This window comes from Onychostoma macrolepis, chromosome 22 (assembly GCF_012432095.1).
Source record: "Onychostoma macrolepis isolate SWU-2019 chromosome 22, ASM1243209v1, whole genome shotgun sequence".
NCBI classification, from domain to species: domain Eukaryota; kingdom Metazoa; phylum Chordata; class Actinopteri; order Cypriniformes; family Cyprinidae; genus Onychostoma; species Onychostoma macrolepis.
This window is the reverse complement of record NC_081176.1, coordinates 4503678-4531637: the sequence shown is the minus strand read 5'-3', so window position 1 is coordinate 4531637 and position 27960 is coordinate 4503678. Positions and strand designations below refer to the sequence as shown.

At 36.1% G+C, this 27960-nt stretch overlaps 2 protein-coding genes and 1 long non-coding RNA gene across 5 annotated transcripts; 2 read left to right on the top strand and 1 right to left on the bottom strand.

Moving 5' to 3' along the window:
- Window positions 1–7320: 7320 nt before the first annotated feature.
- On the bottom strand, window positions 7321–10716 carry LOC131531337 (uncharacterized). Its single transcript, XM_058762030.1, has 5 exons — window positions 9963–10716; window positions 9443–9760; window positions 8389–8724; window positions 8050–8161; window positions 7321–7943 (listed from the first exon to the last, which is right to left on the bottom strand). The coding sequence occupies exons 1-5, from the start codon at window positions 10012–10014 to the stop codon at window positions 7838–7840; spliced, it is 924 nt and encodes a 307-aa protein (XP_058618013.1). The 5' UTR covers window positions 10015–10716; the 3' UTR covers window positions 7321–7837.
- A 268-nt stretch (window positions 10717–10984) lies between these two features.
- LOC131531345 (SLAM family member 5-like) lies at window positions 10985–24960 on the top strand. 3 transcript variants are annotated; one of them, XR_009268649.1, is made up of 10 exons: window positions 10985–11302; window positions 13996–14307; window positions 15889–16182; window positions 16298–16402; window positions 16511–16587; window positions 16858–16952; window positions 21370–22782; window positions 23921–24232; window positions 24441–24746; window positions 24844–24960. XR_009268649.1 is itself a non-coding variant. In XM_058762047.1 (7 exons), the coding sequence occupies exons 1-6, from the start codon at window positions 11254–11256 to the stop codon at window positions 16903–16905; spliced, it is 885 nt and encodes a 294-aa protein (XP_058618030.1). In that variant the 5' UTR covers window positions 10985–11253; the 3' UTR covers window positions 16906–16952; window positions 21370–22832. The 3 variants fall into 3 exon arrangements, 2 of the variants coding, with proteins under 2 accessions (XP_058618030.1, XP_058618029.1); XM_058762047.1 differs by lacking the exons at window positions 23921–24232; window positions 24441–24746; window positions 24844–24960 and having other exon boundaries at window positions 21370–22832; XM_058762046.1 differs by lacking the exons at window positions 21370–22782; window positions 23921–24232; window positions 24441–24746; window positions 24844–24960 and having other exon boundaries at window positions 16858–19525.
- A 418-nt stretch (window positions 24961–25378) lies between these two features.
- Window positions 25379–27200, top strand: LOC131531363 (uncharacterized). Its single transcript, XR_009268664.1, has 2 exons — window positions 25379–25924; window positions 26181–27200. It is a non-coding gene; the product is annotated as an uncharacterized LOC131531363 (long non-coding RNA).
- Window positions 27201–27960: the final 760 nt, after the last annotated feature.

Here is a 27960-nt window from a genome sequence, read left to right as displayed (position 1 = left end):
CCCCTTGGCTAATGCAAAGGGAAGGAACACTGAAAGGAAAAGAGTGCAAGAAACACAATATTTGTTTTATTAAAAACAGCCCATTGAAAATCAAAACTGAACACAATAAAGCTGAAAGAGAAGTGACACGACAGGTCTTTCCTCCTCACATGCCAACAATTAAAATCAACAAACCTCATAAAATGTCACAGATGTCCACAACTGCAGGTAAGAAGACTGACTCATTTTTTCACATTTCAAAAATGAAAATAAACATATATCTACCAAATGAATGAAGACTTACTCTAATTTAACTGTTGTTTTTAGTAAGTATACACACATTTGTTTGTTAATTTTTGCTGTAACATTCCTTCTGACAAACATCACATTCAGTATTTTTCAGGGTTAACACCAGAATAACAACACTGCGTCCAGTTACAGGCACTGAACACCATAAATGCTCTCAGCAAAGAGTTTCACCAACTACCTGGCTTTTTAAGGTCTTACCCACTTAAGGTCTTACCCACATGTCTTAGAAACATTCCACACTTTGATATCATATCTGGCATGCCTCCTGACCATATGCATAATATGCATCTTGGTGTGGTTCGGCAAATGGCAGTAAAAACCACAAGAAACCATATTATATTGGGACTAGAGTGACTGACCTTGATGAGCAGCTCAATTAAGCCTCCTTGCAATGTGACAAGACTGCCCCGATCTCTTTTTTTGGCACGGCTAGTGAATGGCAGAACTGGTTACTGTTTTATAGCATCTCGTTTATTAACTCAGATTTGGGATGTGGTGGGTTCTATGATCCTGTCCATAATAAATCAGAGTCTTTCAAGGGGTGTCGTTCCATCATATTTTAAACATGCTTTGGTGCAGCCTCTTTTGAAAAAACCCACTTTAGATTCCTCAATGCTAAATAATTACAGACCGATTTCAAAACTGCCTTTTCTGGCTAAGTTATTGGAGAAGTTGGTTCTTAATCAACTTTCTACTTTTTTAAATGGAAACAAAATTTTTGATAAATTTCAGTCGGGCTTCAGGTCTCAACATAGCACTGAAACTGCCCTTCTCAAAGTGTCTAATGATTTGTTGTTATCTGTAGACGCTGGGAATTGTGCTGTTTTGGTGCTTCTGGATCTTAGTGCAGCGTTTGACACCGTGGATCATGCGATTCTTCTTGATCGCTTGCAAGAATGGGGAGGGATTGAGGGGGTTGTGTTAAAGTGGTTCTCATCCTATCTACATGGAAGATCCTTTGCGGTGGAGCTTGGAAGTTTTATATCATCTCCACAGTCTATTTCCTCGGGGGTTCCACAGGGCTCATGTTTGGGTCCTGTGTTGTTTTCTCTATATATGCTCCCTTTGGGTATAATTTGTCAAAAATTTAATGTGGCTTATCATTGTTATGCTGATGACATCCAACTGTATGTGCCCCTAAGATGTAACAATGACCCCAATATATCAATTTTGATGGAGTGTTTGGAGGAAATAAGGGCTTGGATGGCTTCTAGTTTCCTGCAGCTCAATGAGTCCAAATCGGAAGTGGTGATTTTTGGCCCCCCAAAGTTAGCCGAACAGCTTTCTGTACATCTTGGCCCCTTAGCCAATAATATCAATTCACAAGTAAGAAATCTTGGTGTAACCTTTGACTCGGAGTTGAAGTTTGATAGACAAGTCAGTGCTGTTGTTAAAGGAAGCTTCTTTCAATTGCGTATGATTGCCAAATTGAAGAGAATACTGTCTTTTCATGACATGGAAACCGTGATTCATGCTTTTATCTCATCCAGGTTGGATTATTGCAACTCACTATATTTAGGGTTGTCCAAGAATCTGCTTTCACAGCTGCAGCTAGTACAAAATGCTGCAGCTAGACTGTTGACTGGCACAAGGAAGTGGTCCAGCATTTCACCAGTGCTGGCCGAGCAGCATTGGCTTCCTGTTGATTTTAGAATCCAGTATAAAGTTCTGATAATGGTTTTTAAAGGATTGCATGGCCTTGCTCCAGAATACATTTCATGTTTGTTACAGCACCACTATGTTATCATACCTTTAAGATCATCTCAGAGTCTGCTTTTACATGTTCCAAGATCACGGCTGAAAACCAAAGGTGATCGAGCCTTTTCTGTGGCAGCCCCACGTCTGTGGAATAGCCTTCCATTGGTCATTAGATCTTGTCACTCATTAGACTGTTTCAAATCAATGCTGAAAACACACCTCTACTCTGTGGCATATAGCTGCCCCTAGCTGGTGGGACATTGGGCAGTGACGTATATTGTTGTGTTTTTTGTCTGTTTTTTGATGAATTTTTATATGTAAAGCGCTTTGGTCAACTGGAGTTGTTTTAAATGTGCTATATAAATAAATGTTGATTGATTGATTGATTGATTGATCTTTGTGCTAAAGGGAATTCTGCCCCAGGTATTTTACCAGCACTGGTTAATACTTGTAACATTCATGTTCTTATTATGCAAAGACATTAAAACAGAGTTAAAAAGATGTGAAAAACTGGTTGTAGAGTTTGTCAACAACTTTGAAATACTGTATGGAAAGCAAAATATGTCATTTAATGCACATTTGTGTCTTCATTTGCCTGAACCTGTAAAGAATTGGGGACCTTTGTGGGCACATTCAGGATACATTTTTGAGTAATTTAATGGGGAAATACTAAAAATGTTTCATGGCAGCAATATTAACCCCCCTAGGGTAAACAGAACAAAGCAGATATCATTAATGTACTTAATGATATTTAAGTGTAACATTATTCAAGAAAAGAATTCTGATTCAGCAAGAAATATCAAATAGCCAAGTCCTGACTGTGCGAAAGGAGGAGTTGAGGATGGAGGAGGGTGATTTGCTCCTGAGCAAGTGGAAAAAGCTGCTGATTAATACTGAATAGAGCTTATATAGGAATGCCGCGATAGGTGTCGTATTCCCATAGGTAGATGTGATCAGCTGAGAATCAGCCGATGCAAGCTTGACTCACATGACCTGCCAGAACTAACGATTAATTTTTGATGTGACAATGTTCAAAGAAAAATGTATGCTAATTGATCTGCCACAACATGCAAACATCTACGCATGCATTCCACCAAGATATAGTGTGGAGGACTAAAAAGTTTAATACTTTATTTTGATGATCCTGTTGACTAAGTAATGTTGGACCTACATGTCTGCTTTACTGTGATGGTCCCCAAACAGACATTCTACTTACTATAAGTAACTTTACAAGTACATCTCAACTTATTCTAACCCTACCAGTCTACTAATCCTATAATGAGAGTTAGTAGACATGTACTTTTGGTGCAACATTATTTATAGTTAACAGAAAGTTTAAAGGGACCATCAAAATAAAGTGAAACCCTAAAAAGTTAAGTCAGTGTAGATGCATATTTGCAAACAAACAAACAAAATGTTATTGGGCCAAGTACCAAAAGAACTATGGCAGCTTTTAACCAACTGTACGCATGGTAAAAAGCTTTGTAATTTGGCACATTGATAGAGGTCAGTCCCAAGATTAATCACACGGAGTCTCTAGCCCAATCCCTCCAGCACCACCACCTGTCCAAATATTCAATCATTTATGCTAATAACTTTTGAACTGTAAGGACTAGAGACACAATTCATATGATTCCTTGGCTCATGACAATTCAATGGCACTCTAATGTCTTTTTCTGTCATAAAAAAATTACAGCCGGACAGTTTGTCCGATTTTTCACGAAATTTGAGCCAGATCATCTTCAGACCATGCTGACAAACTGTTTTTGAATAATTAGCAAAGAAATGTTATGTAATGTTCATGAAAATTTACATATCTCCGCAACGCTTTAACGTATTCAGACCAAATTTGGTACATGTCATCACAAATGTGACCTGAGGCAACCTGCTAGGTTTTGCCTTATGGTTTGTGCAATGTTGTGATTTTTCATTTAAACAGCTTTCACTAATATCTTTGAAACTGCTAGTCCAATCCACTGTAGGAATTCATATGCTGCATCAACAAATTTTAATGGCATGTTGCCAGACTGCCTATGAGGCTGTATCTCTGCAATACTTTGACATGTTAACACCAAATTTGTGTGTCATTGTCACGTAACACTGAATACATGGAATTCAATTGTGTGGCACTTAGTTGTCTCATTACAACTCATTGTATTTATACATTTTTAAAATTTTTGCTTAAAAAAAATGTATCTCCAAATGTCTTTATTTACTTATTTGGTCTGATGCTAGCTCCTTGCTTGCTTCTGCAGTGCTTGGCCCAGGTAATTAATTCATTTTCTATTCTTTTGACTTGTTTTATTTTTATTTTAAAAAAGTCTAACAATAACGATCCCTATTCTTTTTCTTTTCTATTATCTACTTGTTTTCTTTTTAATATATATATATATATATATATATATATATATATATATATATAATAAACTTGCTACGTGCACTGCGTTAGGCTAACCGAGACTTATCACAGCACTTACATATTATTGCTCTCTTGTTGGTTTGATTGCTATTGTCCTAATTTAAGTTGCTTTGGATAAGTTTCTGCTAAATTATTAAATGTGGACGTTAATTTGCCTAAATCTATATAGAATTGGAGACCTTTGTAGGCATATTTGGGAATGTATTATTGAGACATTTAATTTTGTATGTAAACCCATGTGCTAATAAAAAATGTGTTAATAAAAAGGAATGAGTGTTTCAGTAAAGCTATGTAGTATTGTTTCTGTCTTATTGCTAAATATATATTTTATATGTATCAATATATGGTTCATGCATATATTGCAGAATATTGAAAAATATAAGAACTAGAGTCCCATTTATCAAAATATATTATTTCATATATCACATTATATCTTCCAATATATTCACATATATTTTTGTATATTATATTACATACATTTTTTGTTTCGTAAGGGTATCCTCACAGAAACTGATATATGATGTTACAGTCTCTGTGAGCTCGTCCAGATCGGTGGCAGCAGCTTCAAAAACAGTCCAATCAGTGAGGTGGAAGCAGGCTTGTAAATCCCGCTCTGCTTCATTAGTCCATCTTTTAACAGTCCTTAATACAGGTTTAGCTGATTTCAGTTTCTGCCTGTAGGTTGGTATGAGATAAACTAAACAGTGATCAGAGAGCCCCAAAGCTGCCCATGGGACAGAGTGATATGCACCCTTTATTGCTATGTAACAGTGATCCAGTATATTACACTGTCTCTGGTGGGACATGTGATGTGCTGTCTGTATTTGTGATGTCTTTCCTGTAGCTCAAATAGTAGAGCATGGTGCTAGCAACGCCAAGATCATGGGTTCGATTCCCAGGGAAAGCAAGAGCTGATAAAATGTAAAAACTGTAACTTGAATGCAATGTAAGTCGCTTTGGATAAAAGCGTCTGCTAAATGCATAAATGTAAATGTAAATGTATTTTGGCAGTTCACGGGAGATATTTTCTTTATTAAAGTCCCCGAGAATGATTAAAACAGAGTCCGGGTGTTGTTGTTCTGTCTCTGTGATTTGATCAGCCAGTTTCTGTAAAGCTGAGCTCACGTGCGCTTGAAGAGGAATGTAAACACTCACGAGAATGAACGAGCAAAACTCCGGTGGCGAATAGAACGGCTTACAGTTAATGAAGAGAGTTTCTAGATCTGGACAGCACATCTTCTTTAACACTGTTACATCTGTACACCACCTTTCGTTGATGTAAAAGCATGTACCGTGGCCACGCGATTTCCCTGTTGATTCTGCGTCACAATCCGCTCTAAACAGCTGAAAGCCCGGCAGATGAAGCGCGCTGTACAATATTTTAAATTGTTCTCTGATATCTACATAGAAGGTATGTGGCTTAGGTAAGGGCAAAAATTCTCCAGAAACGGTTTTACATGTGCATTTAAAACCCTAGGATTTCTCCCTAGAATTAAATGGTCTGTTACCTTATTGAAGGGTCATGAATAATAATGTTGAGCTCTGCTCTGATTGGCTGTTTCACATTGCGGCTCAATGTTGAGCTCTGCTCTGATTGGCTGTTTCACAGTGCGGCTCATTTCAGTTTTCATTTTCGCTGTTGTGCTAGCTTGTTTCTTCACAATACCTGCATAACTTCTGATGATTCTGCTGTGTAGGTTCAGCTGGCCTAGAACATGGGTGGGTATATGCAAATGTTGGGGGAGTAACTATTAGTGATCCCGACTGTTACGTCACAGTCGGTGTTATGTTCTGATTTGCCTATTTTTCAGTGGTCTTTTGCTTGCACGAGATTTACATAAGAAGGAGGAAACAATGGTGTTTGAGGCTCACGGTATGTCATTTCCATGTACAGAACTTTTATTATTCAACTATGCCAAGGTAAATACAGTTTTTCATTCTATGGCACCTTAAAAAACAAAACAAAACAAAAAACAGGTAGAGGTCCCTACAGATGGAATATACCATGTACACCGAATAAAGGCACTAAGGAAATATGTTTTATTTTAACAGTTATAGCGCCACCTATGGTCCAATCTCCATTAAAGTTTTTATGCTTCACATGTTGTATGTGCTCACAATAATTTCGAGTTTTCATTTAGGAATGATAACTTTTGGGTACACTTATAACTGTTCAAATGTCAAAGTTCAACATTTTCTTTATAATTATTGACCTAGGGACTCCAGAGAACTGTGCTGCAGTCTTTTTATTGAGGATGAGTTGACAACCTACGACTAGTTCATGAATGCAGTATTTTCAAATAATCTCCAATATTTAATAAATGTTTCTATTGTCAGCAGTGATCCTAGAGGTGAAGTTGTTGAGAATAGTGAAAGCAGTTCATCAGTATTGAAATAATGTATAACTCACTGATTCGATATTAGCTTAGTTATTTCTGATAGCACACACACACACACACGTTTGTTTTTGTGAAAAGTGGGGACATCCCATAGGCGTAATGGTTTTTATACTGTACAAACTGTATGTGCTATTGCCCTACACCTAAACCTACCCCTTACAGGAAACTTTGTGCTATTTCAGATTTTCACTACACTCCATTCTGTGTGATTATATAAGTGTTTTGAAAAGTGGGGACATGGGGTAATATCCTGAAAAGTCACCTTCTCCTTGTAATACCTATGTCATACCCTTGTCATTATACAAATTTATGTCCTCATTTGTTACAAAAACACACACACGCACACACAAATATTTTAGAAACACACAGACTCCACCTGTCATGAGTTAGTAATGTTTTTAATAATATCACATAAACATGCAAAGATATTTCACATTCATTTCATTGATTCAGAAAAGAAAATAGTGTGTTTCTGTTGGTTTTACTTCAACACTTTTCCCCATGGCTGACGTAAAGGTAAGGAACACTGAAAGGAAAATGTCTAAATATTCTGCCAAGAGTGCAAGAAACACAATATTTGTCTTATGAACAACAGCTTAACAACATCCAGTTACAGGCAATGAACAGAATACTCTCAACAAAGTGTTCCACCAACTACACTGTAAAAAAAAAAAAAAAAAAAAGTTGAGCGAACTTACAAAATTTTTTTTACCAGCTTCAGTACATTTTTGAGTTTGCTCAACTTATTTTTGTGGGAGATTCTCATATTTTTGTTGCATAAACTTAAAACGACAAGTTGAGAAAACTCAAAAATCTGCTGAAGCTGGTTGCCTTAAAATTTTAAGTTGGTTCAATTTTTTTTTTTTTTTTACAGTGTACCTGATTTTTGTAAAGCCACATTAATACTCAAAACAGCTATAAATAAGTCATTAATTGGTCGATTTCTCCAAATGCATGGTTTCAGCTGCTCTCCATCATTTCCTAATTCTCTTTAGTGTCTCTTTCAATGAAAGTATTCAAATTATAAATGACATTACATTGTTTTAATGGAATCCTCATCCAGATTCTGATTTAACGTCATACCAAGTCCCTTAAACAATGTCGTTTGTATTCGGTGGCGACTTATTAACATCATTCTTCTGTAAGAAAACACAGATTCACAAATGGTAAAAGTAATGAGGAGGACTGATATATATCATATCATAAGTCATATATCTTGTTAAATCAGTTGTATGTAATACTTACATTTTCTTTATTTGTGGTTTATATTTCTTGTGGCGACAGTAAATCACACCAGCAGTTACAGTCGCAACCATCAGCAGAAAAACAACAGCAACACATATTCCTACTGCAGGAACTGAAGACAGTCAGTCATTATTACTACAGAGTGAATGATAATCCATCCAGTATTTTGGACTGATATTTACAACTTTCTAATTTGGTCATGATACCAATAAATGGCAGCTTCTGTTGTTTTTAGCAATAGCAGTTAAAACAGCATCACAGCTCTGAGAGAGGACAGGAAACAACGTTCACAAGATTCATCAAAGGAAAATGCATTGAATGACTGAATTCTATACTCACAAAAGACAGTGACATTGAATCTCCTCAGTCTGGTGATACAAAAACTGCTGCTACTGATGATGATCTTTAGTTCATAAAGTCCAGAGTCTGTGATGTTGATGTTTGTGATGGTCAGAGATCCAGTCTTCTGATTCATCTTCAGTTTATCTCTAAATCTCTCTTTACACTGAACATCTGTACAGATTGTTTTCTGATGTCCAGTGATTTCAGCAATGAGAATGTCATTGAAGTACCACGCCATTAAATATTTTTTTATATTTGTTTCGCCAGATTCTAAAGTGACAGGTTCTCCGTCTATCACATGTCTCATTTGATTTCGTTCAGCAGCAGAAACACCTGAAACACAAACCAACATCTGCTGGTGGATCATTTTGTTTGGTATTTAAACAGTTTATGAAAAACATTCACTGTTAAAACAGCTTGCCAACGGAAATGGCTTAAGGCCCTTTCACAAAAAGGATAAATATTAAAAAATAAATATAAAAGAATATTGTTAAACAACAAAAACATTGACATCCAATCAGAATCCATCCTGCTTAATGAGCTCCTGCATTTAAAGCAGCAGATGTCAAAACTGCAGCTCTCTTTTAATGAACAGAACGATATTGTGTGTTGCTGTGGACACTAATATTGCTGTCATTGTAGTTATTGTCCTAGTTTGAATGGGACTTTAGTTTGAAATCAGAATAAGCTGTTTAATAATGTATTGCAGGGGTCTTAAATGTTTTTTAGAGCATGGACCCCCTTAGGCGATAGAGTCATGGAGCATTAATAGAAGCATAAATAGAAGTAACTACTTTTTAAATAATTGGAATGAAATTTCAAAAATATATTAATATTTTCTATTAATCCAGGCTATATTTTTGTGTCATGCTAGTTTTCACTACGTCAATTGCAATTTCGAGAGTAAATCCTGCATTTATATGTAGATGTCACAGTTTGTAAAGACTGCCTATACTGTATATAAATTAATATACAGCTAAAGAAAATAACTCTAAATTGTCACTGTAACAATACTTTAAACAAACTGCATTTAAACATTTTTATGACTCACCATTGACAGCAACATTGAAGATTTTTTTACTGCTGCTGATCTGTAGTTTATAAAGTCCAGAGTCTGTGGTTCTGGTGTTTGTGATGGTCAGAGATCCAGTCTGATGATCCAGCTTCAGTCTGTCTCTGAATCTCTCAGTACCTTTATTACACTGAACATCTGTACAGATATGACTCAAATTTCCACTGATTTTAGTGATGCGAGTGTAATTAAAATGCCATGTAAAATAATTTTGTTTGTTTGTTTTAACACCAGTGTGGAAAATGACTGAATCTCCCTCCTTCAGTGACACTTTATCTGTACCAACATGAGATGCACCTGAAGAACAAACAGTTAGCATAAGCCAAGCAAATAGTGTGAAAACTTTTTTTTTTTTCTCTACATATCACAAAGATTCAAAACACGTATGAAACAGCAGAAGAACATCATTGATGCATATGTTTCCCCTCCACAGGCCTCACATATCTCACAGATATCAGTGCAACAGCGGAAAAGAGATTGTAACAGATAAAGTTCTTACCATTGTTGAGTAAAAGCAAGATCACGGCGAGCAAATTAAAGAGAAGCTTCATTTTCACCACTTTTCCCTTCAGAAAATACACCCAGACTCAGATTCATAAAAGTGCTCTGTACTTCTGCTTTACTGGCAATGTGATTTTATCGCTATTTCAAGTGTAAGTGACATTGGAGCCTCTCTATGGAAGGTAGAGCGATGACGTAGTGAACATTCGTGCAGTGTTTATGTTCTTGCAAAACCATAGAAAAAAAAGACAGAGCATAATCCTTTGTCCCATAAGCACCTGCTGGTAGATGTTGTATTTATATGTTTTGACTGCATTAATGGCATGGCTATAGAAATATCCCTCCACACACACACACACACACACACACACACAGACATAATCAATCAAGCAAGCAAGCGAGACAACCTTAGGCAACGCCACAGTCGACTTCCTGCAGCGCTAGTTTTTTGGTGTCCCTACCCTAAAACAGAGAGGTACTTCTTATGAATACTGATGTTTAAAGGTCGTGATAAACCAAGTCGACATCAAAGAACTAGCAGTGACCATGCTTTGTGTCAGCTGTGTATCGCCCAAAAAGCTCTGCTTGAACACACCATAAGGCCTACAGGTGACTGTCAACCAGCAAGCGTCTGCGTGTAAGAAAATAATGATCTATATCAGCAGGTATCAATAGTCTATATTCATCATGCAAAAAGGGAAACTGAAACTAGGACTGCAGATATACAAACTGTAACCAAAGCGGCGCTTGCTTAGCATTATTTTTAGGGCTGTAATGTAGGGCCATCGTTGAGCATCTGTCGTGCTGGTTTTTGTGGTGTGTTCTACACGTTAGCTCGTGTCGTGTTCATGTTTTGCTCAAAAGAGGCCCAACATCACGGCCCTAAAAATGCCTTAATGGCTTTTGAACGCAATGTTTTATCAAACCTGCTTAAAGCTTCAGTAGCAGTCAAGAAAAGGTCTGGTATATAATTTAGCATTTTAGCACATGACAGGTAAGAGTCCAGTTTAACCGCTAACACCGATTTGACTGTTTTTGACTTTTATTTCTTATTTCTTATTCTACTGTAAATCTGTTTTGTGAAAGAATCAACTGTGCGGTTCAATAAAAACAGGACAGGAAGAAGACCCTTCACCTACAGACTAAACACGCATGTACAAGAACACACAGGCAAGAAAACGACCACAGGTTTCAGTTTCACTCTGAAAATGAGCTGAGAAGATCTCACAATTGTGAGATGGCAGACATTATTAACTTATTGCACACTTTTCACTGAACAATTGAAGAAAATGTTCCACGTGTTTGTTTTGTTCTGTTTGTGCTGGTGGCGTCTGATTGGTAAGTTATAAATATATATTTTTTTTGGCTTTATGTCAGTAGCATTCTTTGACAAATGTGAGCCTGGACGACAAAACCAGTCTTAAGTGTAAATTTTTTGAAATTGAGATTTATACATCATCTGAAAGCTGAATAAATAAGCTTCTTATGTATGGTTTGTTAGGATCGGACAATATTTGAAAATCTGGAATATGAGGGTGCAAAAAAATTAAAGTATTAAGAAAATCGTTGTCCAAAAGTTCTTAGCAATGCATATTACTAATCAAAAAGGAAGTTTTGATACATTTACAGTAAGAAATTTACAAAATATCTTCATGGAACATGATCTTTACTTAATATCCTAATGATTTTTGGCATAAAAGAAAAATCGATACAGTGTATTTTTGGCTGTTGCTACAAATATACCCCAGCGACTTAAGACTGGTTTTGTGGTCCAGGGTCACAAACGTTAAAAATCACGGAAATTAATGTAAATTGCAAATTCTCCATTATGCCACCTTCAAAATTTTAAGCTAGGCCCAATTCTAGAATTGCATGACAGGGGCATTTCGAGAACTTAGCACATTATCTTGCAATGAAAAGATCGATTTAAAAAATAATAATAAAGAGCGATCATAAGCTTTTGTTTTTTTGATTCAGTACTTATTGACATCCAGACCTCGTTTGAACATCTGATAACTAAATTTAAACCAAAGAACTGGGTCAAATGTTTCCATACGTTTGATTCTTGTATTTGATATGCATGCTGTTACAGATGATCAAAATCTGCAAACATTCACTGATGCTCAAGGCAACACGTAACATTAAGAGCCCTGGGGTGTAAACTTTTGAACAGAATGATTGTCACAATGTGAGATGGCAGGAATTATCTTTTTTTCAGACTTTCACCTAATTGAATCTGTGGAAACTGATTGGTTATTTTGTTATTTTAAATTTCTTATTTTTTAGTACTTCCTTTTGGAAGCAAGAGTACATGAAATATTTATGTGTCTAGACAAAGTATAAGCGATTTACCACGACCATCCTGTGGAAAAGTTTACACCCCCTGACTCTAAATGCAGTGTGTTGTAGGGGTGGGCGGATCGATTGTTCAAAATATCAATCCTAGGGTGGTTTTTAACCACCAATATTATTTATTTAGCACAAACTTCAGAATGTATCAAAAGTGACATGAAAGGCTTTTACATTGTTACAAAATAAATCTATTTAAAAAAAAAAAAGCTATTCAGGAAAAAAAGAAAAAAGAAACATAAAGAAATCTTACCAACCTCAAACTTTTGTGTGTAATGTTCATTATAATTAGGTTGGTTTGTGCAAATAAATTTATTTAAATTGACTGTTAAAAGTTCAAATGGATCATGCAATGTTTTGTAGTTGTTAATAAATCTGTCAGAAAAAATAAATAAAAATGTGCAAACGTTTTACCTTCAGATGTGCAGCAGCCCATCTCTGGCGGCCCTTTACAAAAATTAACCATGGTTTTACTACAGTAACCACAGTTTTACTATAGTATTTGTTTATTATACCATGGTTACCACTACAAGATCCATATTTTAAACATAGAATAAAAACACAGGACTAGATGTTAAAAGCTGTCTCTCCTGCCAATAGGTGGCACTTTTTCAAGATTTACCTTGTTGCTAGGAGTGGTAGACAATCAGCTGGTAGGGATTTTCAGAATTGTATGTGAGATAAATCTTGGTCGGGGCGACATTTCAGGTCAATAGTGCACAGGCCACATCGTCAGTAGTGTACCCTTGCATCATTGGGTGTTGCACACAAGGGTGGCCTGCTGCAGGATGTTGCTTTCAAGCCAAAACCTCCTCTTCCCTGCTGGACCTGCCTCACAGTGTCTTTGTGCTTCAGGGCTGATATAGCTTGTTGCACTGCATGGTGTCCACTTCTACCCAGTTACCCGGGGAGATGCAGCAGTAATGATGGTCTTGTCTCTGGAATCCTTCAGTGTCATCTTACTTTAGAACACTTGTATTCCTTTGTTAGACTAGTGAGAGGTAGTTCAAGGACCCCTTGAAGTGAAGGCTGCATCTTCTCCATGGTTGTGGAATCATACAATGATTCCTTGCTTACCACTGTAAACAAAGCAACGCTGCTTTAATAGGTATTATACGCATATAAGATGAAAAGGAAATGCCATTGAAACTTTTAACAAGCAAACAATCAGTTCTCTTCAGAGATGCATTCATATAACCCCCCACCCTCAATTCAATATTTAGGATTTTCTTCTAATATTTTGAGATTTCAGATTTTCTTCTAATATTAATGTCATGTTTATAGACTTCATAATATTTCCACATATTTACAGGGTGGAAGCAATACAATTAAAAACCTGAGACATTACGGGAAGTGATCAGATATGAGCTAGGTGATTGGAAGCCTCAGAAAACTGTTTCAGTGAGAGATACGGATGTAGAGGAAGCAATACTGTAAAGAATAATAAAAAGTGCTAAGTGTGATAAAGAGAGCTGCGAGACTGCACGCTGAAAGGCGGGCTAATGAAATGCAACAACTCTATTAATATCATGTTCATATTTCACCTTTCATTTGCTTTGTGTTTTTGTGGCTGTTCTGAAGGTTTTTTGTTTGTTTTTCTTTCAATTTACACTTAGTCACAAATGAGAGCTGATTTCAGGCTTTGTAAACCATCACAAGCCTAAAATCTGTTTGTTCTTCAGGCGTGTTTGGTGTGTCAGTGACGCAAGGAGATTCTGTTACTTTACACACTGGTGTTACTGAAATACGTGAGGACGACGATATACTGTGGAAATTTGGAGCTGAAAAGTCTCAAATAGCTAAAATGAAGAAAAAGAAACAAATCTTCTCCACATATAATGGTCCTGATGGGAGATTCAGAGACAGACTGAAGCTGGACAATCAAACTGGATCTCTGACCATCACAAACATCACAACTCAACACGCTGGAGTTTATCAACTAGAGATAGCTGGAGCGAAAAAATCATCAAAAACATTCAGTGTTTCTGTCTATGGTGAGTAGTCCAACATTGACATACCTTGTTTTATTAAAGGAATATTCAGTACAAGTCGAGCTCCATTAACAGCATTTGTGGCATAATGTTGATTACAGTCTGATGATTTTATATCGTGAACGATCCTGAAGACGTCAACAATTTACTTTTCAAGTGAAACGCAGAGATTGTGATCACGTCTTCGTAAAAATGTTAAAAATACAGCAATGGCTGTCTACTAGATGGCTGTAACTGGCCAAATTACATCACGCGTCTCCAATATGATGCCTTCAATGCATGGTGATGTGTTTGAAAACAGTTTAACTTGCAACTTGTGCTAGCAGTAGTAGTGCGATGAATCAAATCTTAGTTTCAGTTTCAATTTTAATAAAATGGTCATTGTTCTGTATTCCGTTCCGTTCATTTAAAGCGTTGCGCTTTCACAACTCCTTAAAGTCCGTGTGAACCAGAAGTTGCTGACGACTTTATTTCAGTATGACGATGTATAGAGTGGGAGAACTGTGACGTCAGAACCAGGAAGTGTAATGCGCCGAAGGTTCCTTTGAGATTTTCCAATGGGGTTTTATAATGGGGTTTTTCAATTTAGGAATAAAATAAAGCCTGTGGTAAACATAACTTGACGATACTTTTGCGTTTTGTTCTACAATGAAAACTGCAAACACTCACAGCCCAAAGATACCTTTGCAAAAATGAACATAACTGCTTCAAAATTTGTATTTTGGGTATGGATGTGTGTAATTTATGTTGTACAACAAAACGTAAAAATATTGTCAAGTTATGTTTACCACAGGCATCATTTTACTCGTAAATTTAAAAACCCCATTATAAAACCACATAGAAAAATCTTGAAGGAACTAGTGGCGAATTACTCCTCAGGGTTCTGACGTCATAGTTCCCCCACTTTATTTCCAACTGTAATGGAATATTGAATAGAGGGCGGGGTTTTATTTTTACGCTCCTCCTCTCATCTTTCACTCGCAGCAAACTAACAAGCCCTATTCTGCCCAATCCATCAAACTGACGTCATCAGAGAAGGAATGCCATTCCAGAGCGGAAGCAAATGAACAAATTTTAATTATAGATTACCTAGACAAACAATTTGTTTTTCAGTGGATTAACTTTCATGGATTACTTGTTCACCTTAAGACTAGCAATGTGCGCTAACAAAATAAATATTGTAAATTTTGATTTCATGCAGACTTTAAAAGCCCAATAACATCCAAATGAGCCCCTGCCCTATTAATTTCCGATGCTAAAATGCCCCTTCGGTCCGATCTAGGTGCCCCCGGACAGCGATTTCAACCTAGAGGATCTCCCCCTCCCCCTCACATTATTTCACCCACATTTTGTTTTCCTAATATGTATTTGAAACATCAACGTAGACAATTTGCTTGAATTTAATGTGCTTTCTATGTATACAAAATCACTTTTGTAAATTTATTTTAATGTGTACACCTAAATGTCTTTGACCCTTAGTAATTTTGTTGTTTGAGATTATAGAAACCCACTAAAAATAAGAGCTGGAAATAGGATTGTTGTTTAGATGTATCAATATTTTTCTTTATTCTCTCATGTTTTCAGCTCGTCTGTCTGTTCCTGTCATCAGCAGTAACTCTTCAAACTGTTCTTCATCATCATCACAGCAGAATTGTTCATTGTTGTGTTCAGTGGTGAATGTGGGTCATGTGACTCTCTCCTGGTACAAAGGAAACAGTTTATTGTCCAGCATCAGTGTGTCTGATCTCAGCATCAGTCTCTCTCTACCTCTGGAGGTGGAATATCAGGATAAAAACACCTACAGCTGTGTGCTCAACAATCCCATCAGCAACCAGACCACACATCTGGACATCAGTCGACTCTGTCACACATGTTCAGGTACAGCAGCGCTGATATTAATTTTTATTTATTTAGCTGATCTCTGTCTTTTGTTGTAGATCAGACTGATTCAGTTACTTACATTCATGACTGTCTCTCTTTTACTCTCCATCAGTTCCTCCAGGCTCTGTATCTCTGATAGTACTGATTTCTGCTGCTGCTGCTGCTGGATCTCTGTTGATTGTAGCTACAGTCGTGATCTTCTGCATCTGCAGGAAATGTAAAAAAATATTTATGAAATATTCATCTTCTATAAGGCACAAATTTCATTATAATATTGACAACTTGGTTGTTTTAACATGTATGTGTTATTTCATTGTTAATGCAGGTCAGACAAAAAGGAAAGACAGGACTCATTCAGCACTGAGTAAAGGGGGGGGGAGTAAATCATCATCACGAAAAAAGGTAAGTTGCAAGTAGTTGTTGCAGTCAGTTAGTCTGTTACTCTTTTGTACAGTAAAGTTCTTATAAACTGATGTTCCTGCATTGCATGATTTCTTTTAAATTATATATTTCAATTTTTTTTTTTTTATTGAGTAGACATTTTTATGAAATTATTTTACAGAAGCTTTAATAAGGTCTTGTAAAGCTGCATATTCACTCTGAATCTGAAACAAAATTCTATTATCATTTATTTTTAAATGTTTTTAAACCATATGTATGTTTTCCTTGCAGAAGTCAATGGATGAGCATATGTATGGAAATATCACCCCAAAACGATGATCAAATAACGAATCTACTGGAATAAAATAAATGTTACAGCTCTGCAGGTCCTGACTCACACCCCTTTAGGTTACATTCATTCTCTGCCAGGATGTTATTTTTTTCTTTTGCACATCCACTCTCATTGTTATGTCTTGAAATGTTGCTGCTGTTTAATTTAGTGGTTCACAAATAGAACAGCATTCAGAAACTCAACGTCCAGTTCGCTCTGGGTATATGAAAGCGATCCAGAAGGAATTAAACTGTTTGCTAAGAAATGCCAGGTAAAGACAGAACGATATTTTAGAAGAGTTTTATTTCTACGAATTCTAAGAAATTATGGGACACCCTTAAAGTCATGACTATTATGAACACAAATAGGAACCGTCTTATTACTAATTATGATCTGAGGAAAGCAAATGAATTAAATGACTTTACCTCAGGTTTGATACACAGGAGTCTGCACTGGAATGTAGAGAAGCTTTGGAGACACTTGTAATACAGGATACACCTGATAGGATCATTGTTGATCCACAGAAAGTCTGTTTAATCTTCAGTCGACTGTGTATCAAAAAGTCCACAAGTCTTATCTCTGCATTACTTTAACAATATTGTGCAGAGGAACATACTGTGGCATGGTGTCCTATTTTTCAGCAATCTGTGGACTCATATATTATAGCCTACATGATCTTTGGAAAAAAAAAAATAATCATAATTGTTCCAATACCAAAGAAACCAGGTTCAATGAAAACAATGATCTTAGGCCAGTAGCTTTTACATCCTGTGTAATGAAAAGTTTTGAGAAGTATATGGTGTTTATTTTAAAGACAGAAGTCAACACTGTTCTTGACTCACTGCAATTCGCATACAGGCAGTGTCAACACTGTCACTTACTTTATTACTAAACATCTGGAAAATTCAAAAGCGAATGCACAGCTGCTATTTGTTGATTTTAGTTCTGCTTTTAAAACAATTAAGCCCCACCTTTTAATTCAGAAATTGAAGGCATTGAATGTGAATCCTTTTTTACTTAGGTGGTATCTTTCATTTTTGACTAATCGGACCCAGCAGGTCAGAGTCTATCACACTTTATCGGAGTTGAAAGTATTAGCATAGGTGTTCCACAGGGATGTGTTAGTTCTCCGATCCCTTTTTTTACATTGTATACCAACGAGTGTTCAAGTTCTACAAATTTTATAGTGAAATTCTCGGATGACACAGCGATACTTAGTCTTCTGTATGAGAATACTGATTTGACAGTTTACTTCTCAGAGGTATCAAGGGAGTGGTGTTATCTAAAATCGTCTCATTCTAAATACAAAAAAAAAAAAAAAAAGACAGAGAGATGATTTTTGACTCTAGATCAAGGTGACCACACACCAGTGTTTATACATGTAACAGCAATTAAGCAAGTACGTTCCTACAAGTATCTTGGTATCCATATGGATTATAAACTTAGATGAGAGATTCATGTGGACACAATTTGTTCTCGTATGCAGCAAACATTATATTTTCTGCGTAGACTTAGGCTTTTTGGAGTGGAGCAGAAAATCATGTTTTTGTTTTACAGTTACAAAGAGCATAATTAGATATGGCATTGCGGTTTGGTTTGGTACCTTGCAATTCAGGTAAAGCCTAAGTTTGCGTGCCTGGTAAAAATAGCAGTGAAGAAGACCATTGGGAGAAAATAACATTTGTCCCTTGAGTCTCTGTGAACAGTCGGTTCTTAGTAGAGATGGGAGAAACGAAGCTTTTAAAAGCTTCGAATCAATTGAATCAATTGCTTCGCAAAATGATTCATTGTTTCGAACCACACCGCTGGTGACGCCTGCTGGTCAAAAGTGTGTAAATGCAACAAAAACTCAGGCTAAAATATGCCTAAAAACAGCTTTTAAAGCGCATTGCAAATGTTTTATGTTAATTTGCTGGCTTGCTTTGTTTGTTTTCTTAATAGCTAGGCTATATAGAGGCCAGTAAGAGACTATTACCTAATTCTCATTCTTTTAATTACACAAATGTCTTGTTAAAAATGTCTACAAATTGATGAAACTGATCTGAGATCAGGTAAAAACTATATAGACGCTGGTTCAATGTTTCGCCGCTGGGGGGCGATCTCAATGAACTCACATGATTCATGGGTTCACAGATCAGTTTTACAAATTTCTAGGCGTTTAATGTAACATTTTTATAATAAAAAGGAAGAGCTGTAGTTTAGAGCTGTTCCTTTTTACAATTTAATAAAATAACACATGGAATACACTTCTTATGTAATGCTATTAGATGATTTGTTATTAACTTTAATAAATAATTTGCAAGTGGTTTGTAGTAGCCTAGGTGTTTTTATGCATGTTTGGGTTTCCAGTGCATTTACACTGTACTGACCAGCAGGGGTCAGCAGCGTGTTGTGAAACATCTGATTCAAACTTTCGAAAAATACATTTCCACACCTTTCAAAGATTCTTTTCGCACACTAAATATTTAAATCAGCTGTTTTGTACTGAATGCATGTATATAACCTAGTTATTGTGTTGATAGTAAATCACACCAGCAGAAAAACAGCACATGTTACTGTCATAAGACCTAAAGACAGACCTGAAGCTGTATTGATAAATACATTAAATTATTATTATTATTGTTATTATTATAGATTGACAGATAATGATTTTACCAATATCTTTGACTCATATTTACACCTATCTGCTGCCATCTCTTTCATAGTGGCGCCATCTGGTGGGTTTTGAACATCAGCAGATAAAACAGCATCACAGCACAATGCAACAGCTGATTTTAAAAGTCACGTGACATAACATGTAATGTGCAAATTGTGTCACTTTGATGTGCATGTGAAGACAACAGAGATGATCTCAGTTATGCTTTAATATTGATTCAAAGCTCACTTTTTCATTTAGGCTACTGGTTTGATTTAAAGTAGGCTATTAAACAGATCCACCATTTCTCAAAGGATAATGCAGTGAATTACTAAGTTATTTGAGTCTAATGGATAATCTTGTGCAATTTAATGAACGTCATATTTTCAATAGACACTACTTTCTCATATACACTGAACAAAATTATAAACGCAACACTTTTGTTTTTGCCCCCATTTTTCATGAGCTGAACTCAAAGATCTAAGACTCTTTCTATGTACACAAAAGGATTATTTCTCTCAAATATTGTTCACAAATCTGTCTAAATCTGTGTTAGTGAGCGCTTCTCCTTTGCTGAGATACTCCATCCACCTCACAGGTGTGGCATATCTGGCCACAATAAAAGGCCACTCTAAAATGTGCAGTTTTATCACACAGCACAATGCCACAGATGTCGCACATTTTGAGGGAGCGTGCAATTGGCATGCTGACTGCAGGAATGTCCACCAGAGCTGTTGCCCATGAATTGAATGTTCATTTCTCTACCATAAGCCGTCTCCAAAGGCATTTCAGAGAATTTGGCAGTACATCCAACCAGCCTCACAGACCACGTGTAACCACACCAGCCCAGGACCTCCACATCCAGCATCTTCACCTTCAAGATCGTCTGAGACCAGCCACCCGGACAGCTGCTGCAACAATCGGTTTTCACTGTACAGGGCAGATGGCAGACAGCGTGTATGGCGTCGTGTGGGTGAGCGGTTTGCTGATGTCAACGTTGTGGATCGAGTGGCCCATGGTGGCGGTGGGGTTATGGTATGGGCAGGCGTATGTTTTGGACAACGAACACAGGTGCATTTTATTGATGGCATTTTGAATGCACAGAGATACCATGAAAAGATCCTGAGGCCCATTGTTGTACCATTCATCCACGACCATCACCTCATGTTGCAGCATGATAATGCACGGCCCCATGTTGCAAGGATCTGTACACAATCCTGGAAGCTGAAAACATCCCAGTTCTTGCATGGCCAGCATACTCACCGTACATGTCACCCATTGAGCATGTTTGGGATGCTCTGGATCGGCGTATACGACAGCGTGTTCCAGTTCCTGCCAATATCCAGCAACTTTGCACAGCCATTGAAGAGGAGTGGACCAACATTCCACAGGCCACAATCAACAACCTGATCAACTATGCGAAGGAGATGTGTTGCACTGCGTGAGGCAAATGGTGGTCACACCAGATACTGACTGGTTTTCAGACACCCCAATACAGTAAAACTGCACACTTTAGAGTGGCCTTTTATTGTGGCCAGCCTAAGGCACACCTGTGCAATAATCATGCTGTCTAATCAGCATCTTGATATGCCACACCTGTGAGGTGGATGGAGTATCTCAGCAAAGGAGAAGTGCTCACTAACACAGATTTAGACAGATTTGTGAACAATATTTGAGATAAATAATCCTTTTGTGTACATAGAAAGAGTCTTAGATCTTTGAGTTCAGCTCATGAAAAATGGGGCAAAACAAAAGTGTTGTGTTTATAATTTTGTTCAGTGTATATATATAATCGTCTCTTCATCTCCAGCATTCTGCTCTTCCTTGGCTTCCTCAGGTTGACAGAAGAATAGTTTGGCTACCAGACAAAATGCAGTTTTGTTAACTGGTTTTGGATATCAAACAAACCTCTACTGACAAATTTTGGATATATGCATGAATACCAACAGATGTCTTTTGACAGAATCTGGTAAAGACACTGAATCCAATATTCTTGACATTGAGATCCCATCTAACAGAACCCAAGACTCCACTATGGCTCTGTGATCCCTGGGGCTTCAGCTACAAGGTGGATTTCAGGCCTGCGGCTGCATTTGGGCCCACCACCCCACTGGCTCCAATGCTTCTCCATTCCTCTGTATCCACTCTGGTCCTTCATTTCTCTGATTCCACCTTGGTCTCTAACTCCAGAAAGAAAGAAAGTTAAATATGATCATTTTGTTATTGTTTCTCCCTCAGTGTCAAGCAGTTCCTCATCTTGGCTGTTTTCCAGTAGTTTAGTGAGTCTTAAAAAGCTGCTCACAGTAGCAGGACAGAAGTAAACTCTTCACATACAAACTAAACACATGTGAAATAAATACCCATTCTCATCTACAAGATGTTCGTCCACCAACAGATCAAAGTACGTGTCTGTAGAAGGCCGACCGCAGCAGGTTTCAGTCTGACTCAGAAGATGAACTTAAAAAACACCTGGTACTGTGAGGTGGCAGACGGCTTTATTCTATGTACTTTGGTTTTTCTATTCAACAATAATAAAATAATACAGATATATAATTTTAAAATCAGTAGGTTTTAAAACCATTTGTTAATTCTTATTCATCTTCATTTCACTGCCAAAAGCAAAAAGAAAAGGTTTTCAGTGCTTTCACTGACCAAATTGTATTTTGTAAAAATAAACAAATTTTGATGGCTGCAACACACAAAAAATTGGGACCATGAAATGTTCATCCACAATTCACACAATATTATTTTGCTTTTATCCATTTAACACAATCGGACAACAATACTCTCAGAAAAGGTACAAAAAGGTAGATAAACTGTCATTGGGGTGGTACCTTTTCGGTAGTAATATGGACATTTTAGAAACTCATATGTATATTTACAATACTAATATACACCTTTAGGGGTAAATAAGATGCCTTTTGAAAGTGCCGCCACAGATGACAGCTTTTGTATTTTTTTTTTCTTAGAGCGTACCTTACAGAAAGCAAGTTAAATGACAAAAATAAAGAATATTTGATCATTAAGAACAGTTAAAGTTTTAACAACAGCCAGATGAACTATACAATTATATGCAAATGCAGCGTGTGAACGAGGAGGGACAAACTCTGTCGTGGGAGGATTCACACATTGCATTTACAGTTCTGTTGTTGGTTCAGCAGAGGTTTTATTTGATCAAACACTGAACAACTGAAAAAAAAAAGGTGCCACATGTTTGTTTTGTTCTTTTTGTGCTGGTACCATCAGGTTGGTAAGTTATAAAAACATTTTTATGGCTTAATTTTTTTCCTACTTCGGAGTTATAAAAGGTGCTGCTACTGTTCAAAGATTATTTTCATCTACTGCTTTCAGCATCATGAATATTGTGAAATCTTTAATAAAACTTAGTCTCTGTTCATAATTTTACATTTATTTATTATTTATTTATTTACAAACTGTATTGAAAATATCTGTCACAATTAAACTTGTACTTTTATTTTGCAATAAATCATGTAACTTTATGCATCGTTTTTTTTTTTTTTTGAGAGATTAAGAATGTGTTGCACCATAAGGATTAAGCTTGCTGATAAATCTGTTGCGTCGGACTTTAAACTTTGAAATATGCAGACTTACATTTAAATCATTATTCTGATCCCAATGTTTCTTTACATTTAAGATAAATTAACTTTGACTCTATTACTTTAAACTCCTCAAGGAAGTAGCATGACTGCAAAAGTTGTTGCTATTCTTGGAAACCTGTTTGCTTTGAGTTCATATCCGGAATTAATGCATTTATGTTTTAATATATATATATATATATATATATATATATATATATATATATATATATATATATATATATATAATTCTTGGTAGAAGACACAGTGGCATTACTATGAAGAACCCCTCGGGGTTGTTATAGCTCATGGATCCAATGTTTTCTTAATTTGGCACTGGTTATCTGTCCTTTTTTCATAAATTATTCAATTTTTGCTCCATTATTTCACACCATAAATATATTTCCAGGCAATTCGTAAGCACTGCTGCAGTGTTGTATGTTATCTGGATGATTCTAACAGTCTCTCTGTAATGGAAGAAGTTAACAGTTTACATGATCAGTTTATAAAGACAGTTGATATTTTATTTTTCTTTATCTGTGTCAAATGAATGCCCATATAGCAGTGCTATACAGCTAAAAGATTAATTTAATTGAATCCTTACTAATGCAACTCACCCTAACTGTGTGGCTCTCACAAGTTTGTCTGTTCGTATACCTCACCTTTAATTTTGTTTTGTGTTTCTGCTGCTCTTCTGGATGTTATCAATCTTACGTGTCAACAATACAGCTAATTTCAGGCTTTGTAAACCATCAGAAATATTAATCAGTGTAAAATCTGTTTGTTCATCAGGTGTGTTTGGTGAATCAGTGTCAGTGATGGAGGGAGATTCTGTCACTTTAAACACTGATGTTACTGAAATACGTGAAGACAACAACGTAGTTTGGAATTTTGGAGCTGAAAAGTCTCTCATAGCAAAAACTAGAAAAAAGTTCTCCACATCTGATGATGTTCTTGATGAGAGATTCAGAGACAGACTGAAGCTGGACAATCAAACTGGATCTCTGACCATCACAAACATCACAACTGAACATGCTGGAGTTTATGAAGTACAGATAACTGCAGCTAAACTGATATCAAAAATATTCAGTGTTTCTGTTTATGGTGAGTAGAGATCATTTGTCCTGACATTGACATATTCTATTTATTTATTCAATTGTTTCATCATTGTTCATATTTTGAGATGACAAACACATTCAGTGACCATCAACACACTCAACACAAAATGTATTACACCGATTCACAACAATTCAAAGCACTGAAAATAGACTGAATGTTATTCATATTTCTATTTATTCTCTCATGTTTTCAGCTTGTCTGTCTGTTCCTGTCATCAGCAGTAACTTTTCAAACTGTTCTTCATCATCATCATCATCTTCATCACAGCAGAATTGTTCATTGTTGTGTTCAGTGGTGAATGTGGGTCATGTGACTCTCTCCTGGTACAAAGGAAACAGTTTATTGTCCAGCATCAGTGTGTCTGATCTCAGCATCAGTCTCTCTCTACCTCTGGAGGTGGAATATCAGGATAACAACACCTACAGCTGTGTGCTCAACAATTCATTCATTAACCAGACTCAACATCTGGACATCAGTCAGCTCTGTCAACCATGTCCAGGTACAGAAGCTCTGATGTCTACAGCTACCTGATCTCTGTCTTCTCTTGTAGATCAGACATTCACTTACATTAATGTCTCTCTTTTACTCTCCTTCAGTTCCTCCAGTCTCAGTCTCAGTCTCTCTGATATCTCTGATCTCTGCTGGATCTCTGTTGATAGTTGCTGTAGTTGTGATATTCTGGCTCTGCAGGAAACACAGAAAAACTGATCAAGAAGGCAAGTGTTTTCTACTGCTTTTAAACAAGTAATATAACAACAAATATGAAATTGAAAATAAGCTCCAAATTTTTGTCAACTGATATCCTTATTTATAATTTAATTCAAATTAATCTCACAATTTTTTAGTTAACATCTTGTATATGAAAACAAACTAATATCGGGTTTGACTACTTCTGTAGATCTCACTAATAACAAAATGTGTGTCTGTTCATATGTATATTCCGAACATCACTGTTTAGTCGCAGAAATCTGCATTTCTCAGTCTGTATCAACACTAAAAATGCATAAACATAAAAAGTTTAAATTGAAAAATCTCTAATAAAGGTCATGGACCGAAATGTTGTTAGTTAATAAATATTTTGATACATTTGCAAGTGCGGATAGTCTGCGGATTTAATTTTTACTATTTTTTTTTAAGTTGGACCTTTTTTTGGTCATTTTTCCTACGCAGCTATCAATTACTTACAGGTGTTTAACGGTGATTGTTGATTAAATAAAATAAAAAATTAAAAATATTTCATTAACAATCTTACAGGTGTAAAAATGTAGCCGGTGCTAAAATTAAAATCTATATGAATGATGACTTGTATTGTGCTAGTTGAGCTTAAATGCTGATTAAATACAAAGAATGTAAATGATTTTCTTTTGTTAAACATCCCAGGGTTTGTTCATGTGTAATAAATGTCGATTTAAATTTAGTGATATTTTAGGAACTTCTTGTGTGTATACAAAAAATAGACCTAATGGCAAATTAAACTTTTATAAAACCTTTTTCTTTTTCTTTTTTTTGCTGTAAGTTTGAAAGCTCTATTGATAAAACGTTTGTTGTGAAGAACCAGATTGTCTAGGATTGAGTTTAGCTGTTTTAATGCATACTATTGTTGAAACAGTTGAGGCTACTGCAGAAGAGGTCATTTACACCGAGCCGACATTCAACAGAGCAAACACAGAGGAATCGGTAAGACATTTCATTGTTCATTTGTTGAGTGTATGTGTATAATTTCAGCAGAGAGTAAGATGTAGATCAATGTGCGCTTGTGTTTTTGTCTGCATAAAATGGAGGCCTACTTCCATCGATAAGAAAAGACTTCATAATCATTATAATAAACAGTCAAAATTATGACATACTAAGTCAAAATGATGATGAAACTATATAATCACAGACATCACATATATTGTTATTATTATATCTTGCGTTATGCATTTTTTTACAGAATGTTAAAGAGGAGAGTTATGTGGAATATGCACCAATAACGATGAGGTGATCAAACGTCAATGTTTTTCTTTGTACGAGACCCAGATTGTCATCATTTTTACCAGAAACCTCCTGAAACGATTCAATGGTTGAGTTTTGAGATTGTGAAAATCACCACATGTTGCATCCGGTCTCCTGAAACGTCAAAAGCCTTTACCTTGTAATACAAGGACCTTTAATGAATGATGTAACACGTATTGGAGCATTTTCAGTTTTTACTCTTAAAGTCAAAAGTGCAAAACATAGATGCAAACTATTCATCAAAAGGAATGGAGACCCTGCTGTGGTATCGATTATCTGCAACAAAATGTGGTTTGATCTGCTGGTAAACAAACAGGTTGTGCATGAGAATGTGCCTACCGCTGGACGTTTATGTTTGATGTCTGTTCGTGAGAGTATCTGAGGTGTGAAAAGTGTTTCTGTGTCAATCATGTGTGGTTGAAGGGCCTTTTCACTGCATACTCAGGCAGTGATCCTGTAGTTAAGCAGAGCTAGTTTCAGTAGTTATTTCCAGCTCAAGACTTCTTTCTAAGCAGAACTATTCTTATAAAGGTCATATCCCGTTTTCTTTTTTTGTTGCTTTTTTTCGACCAATGTCTGGGACATTTAAAGAAAAACATGTAGCATGATTATTTATGACAATTTATGATTTATGTTTGATGTATTTGGTTTTCATCAGTTTTGAGGAGAAACTAAACAATGCTAACAAACTTGATTCAATTTTGACTACTTTTTTTTTAGCATGGCAGGGCTCCTGTGTAAAAACTAAATATTAACCAGTTCCTATGTTGTTTGTTAGTACAGTTAACAAGGAATAAAATGCAAAGAATGAAATATTTAAAAATGTGTTGAATTGTTGTGAAACGTAATTTTTTGATAAATCATGAATGGCCCACTTTACTGCAAAATAAATTTGCCTGGAGGGCATGAGCTTGAAATGTGTATTGGTATATATCTTGCAATAAATATTATAGCTGGACCTTAAAGTCTTAAAATGTTTTGTCTTCGTTAGTGTGTAGCGTAACTCCTGAGCCGTAAATATCACATAACTGATTACTCTGTATTAAAACTCCATATTAAGAGCAGCAAAATAAATAAATAAATAAATAATGTAATTTTAATAATAATAATAATAAATCTGTCACTGGTGAAACATTTGCTATAACACTAAATGAATTGCTATCAATATAGGCATTTCCCCCACATAATTGTTAAATCTAACAGCAGGTGTTAAATTAATAGAAAGTGTGTATAACTGGAGTATAGAGCGCCATCTACTGTTCAAAATAAGACTTCACATGTGTAACAGTATTAGAGAGCTCTGGGCGCAGGGGCATTTCTATGATTTTAAAACATCAGGGGCTAGAGGAGGTTGTCTACATTATATACCCCATTTGTTGGCCAAGTGCTCATACCAAGCTTTATTTATATTTGCGTTTTTGGAAATTGATTTTTCCTATTTTCCTATCCCTAATTAGGCTTATTATTTTGCTTTGATTATTTGAGCGGTTATGTGCTTTCTAAAAATGTAATTGCAGAATTGTTGCAAATGTAATTGGTGGGTGACTTTATACATATCAGTGTGTTTTACTCAACTCTCAGTAACGTTAAAAAGTGTGTACAAATAACCCCGCCCCCTATTCACGACCTGTTATATATAGTACATACAAACTTTTGTTAATTGTATAATAAATAAAAAGAAAACAGACAGAATACAAAAAGATTAGAAAAGCTAGTGT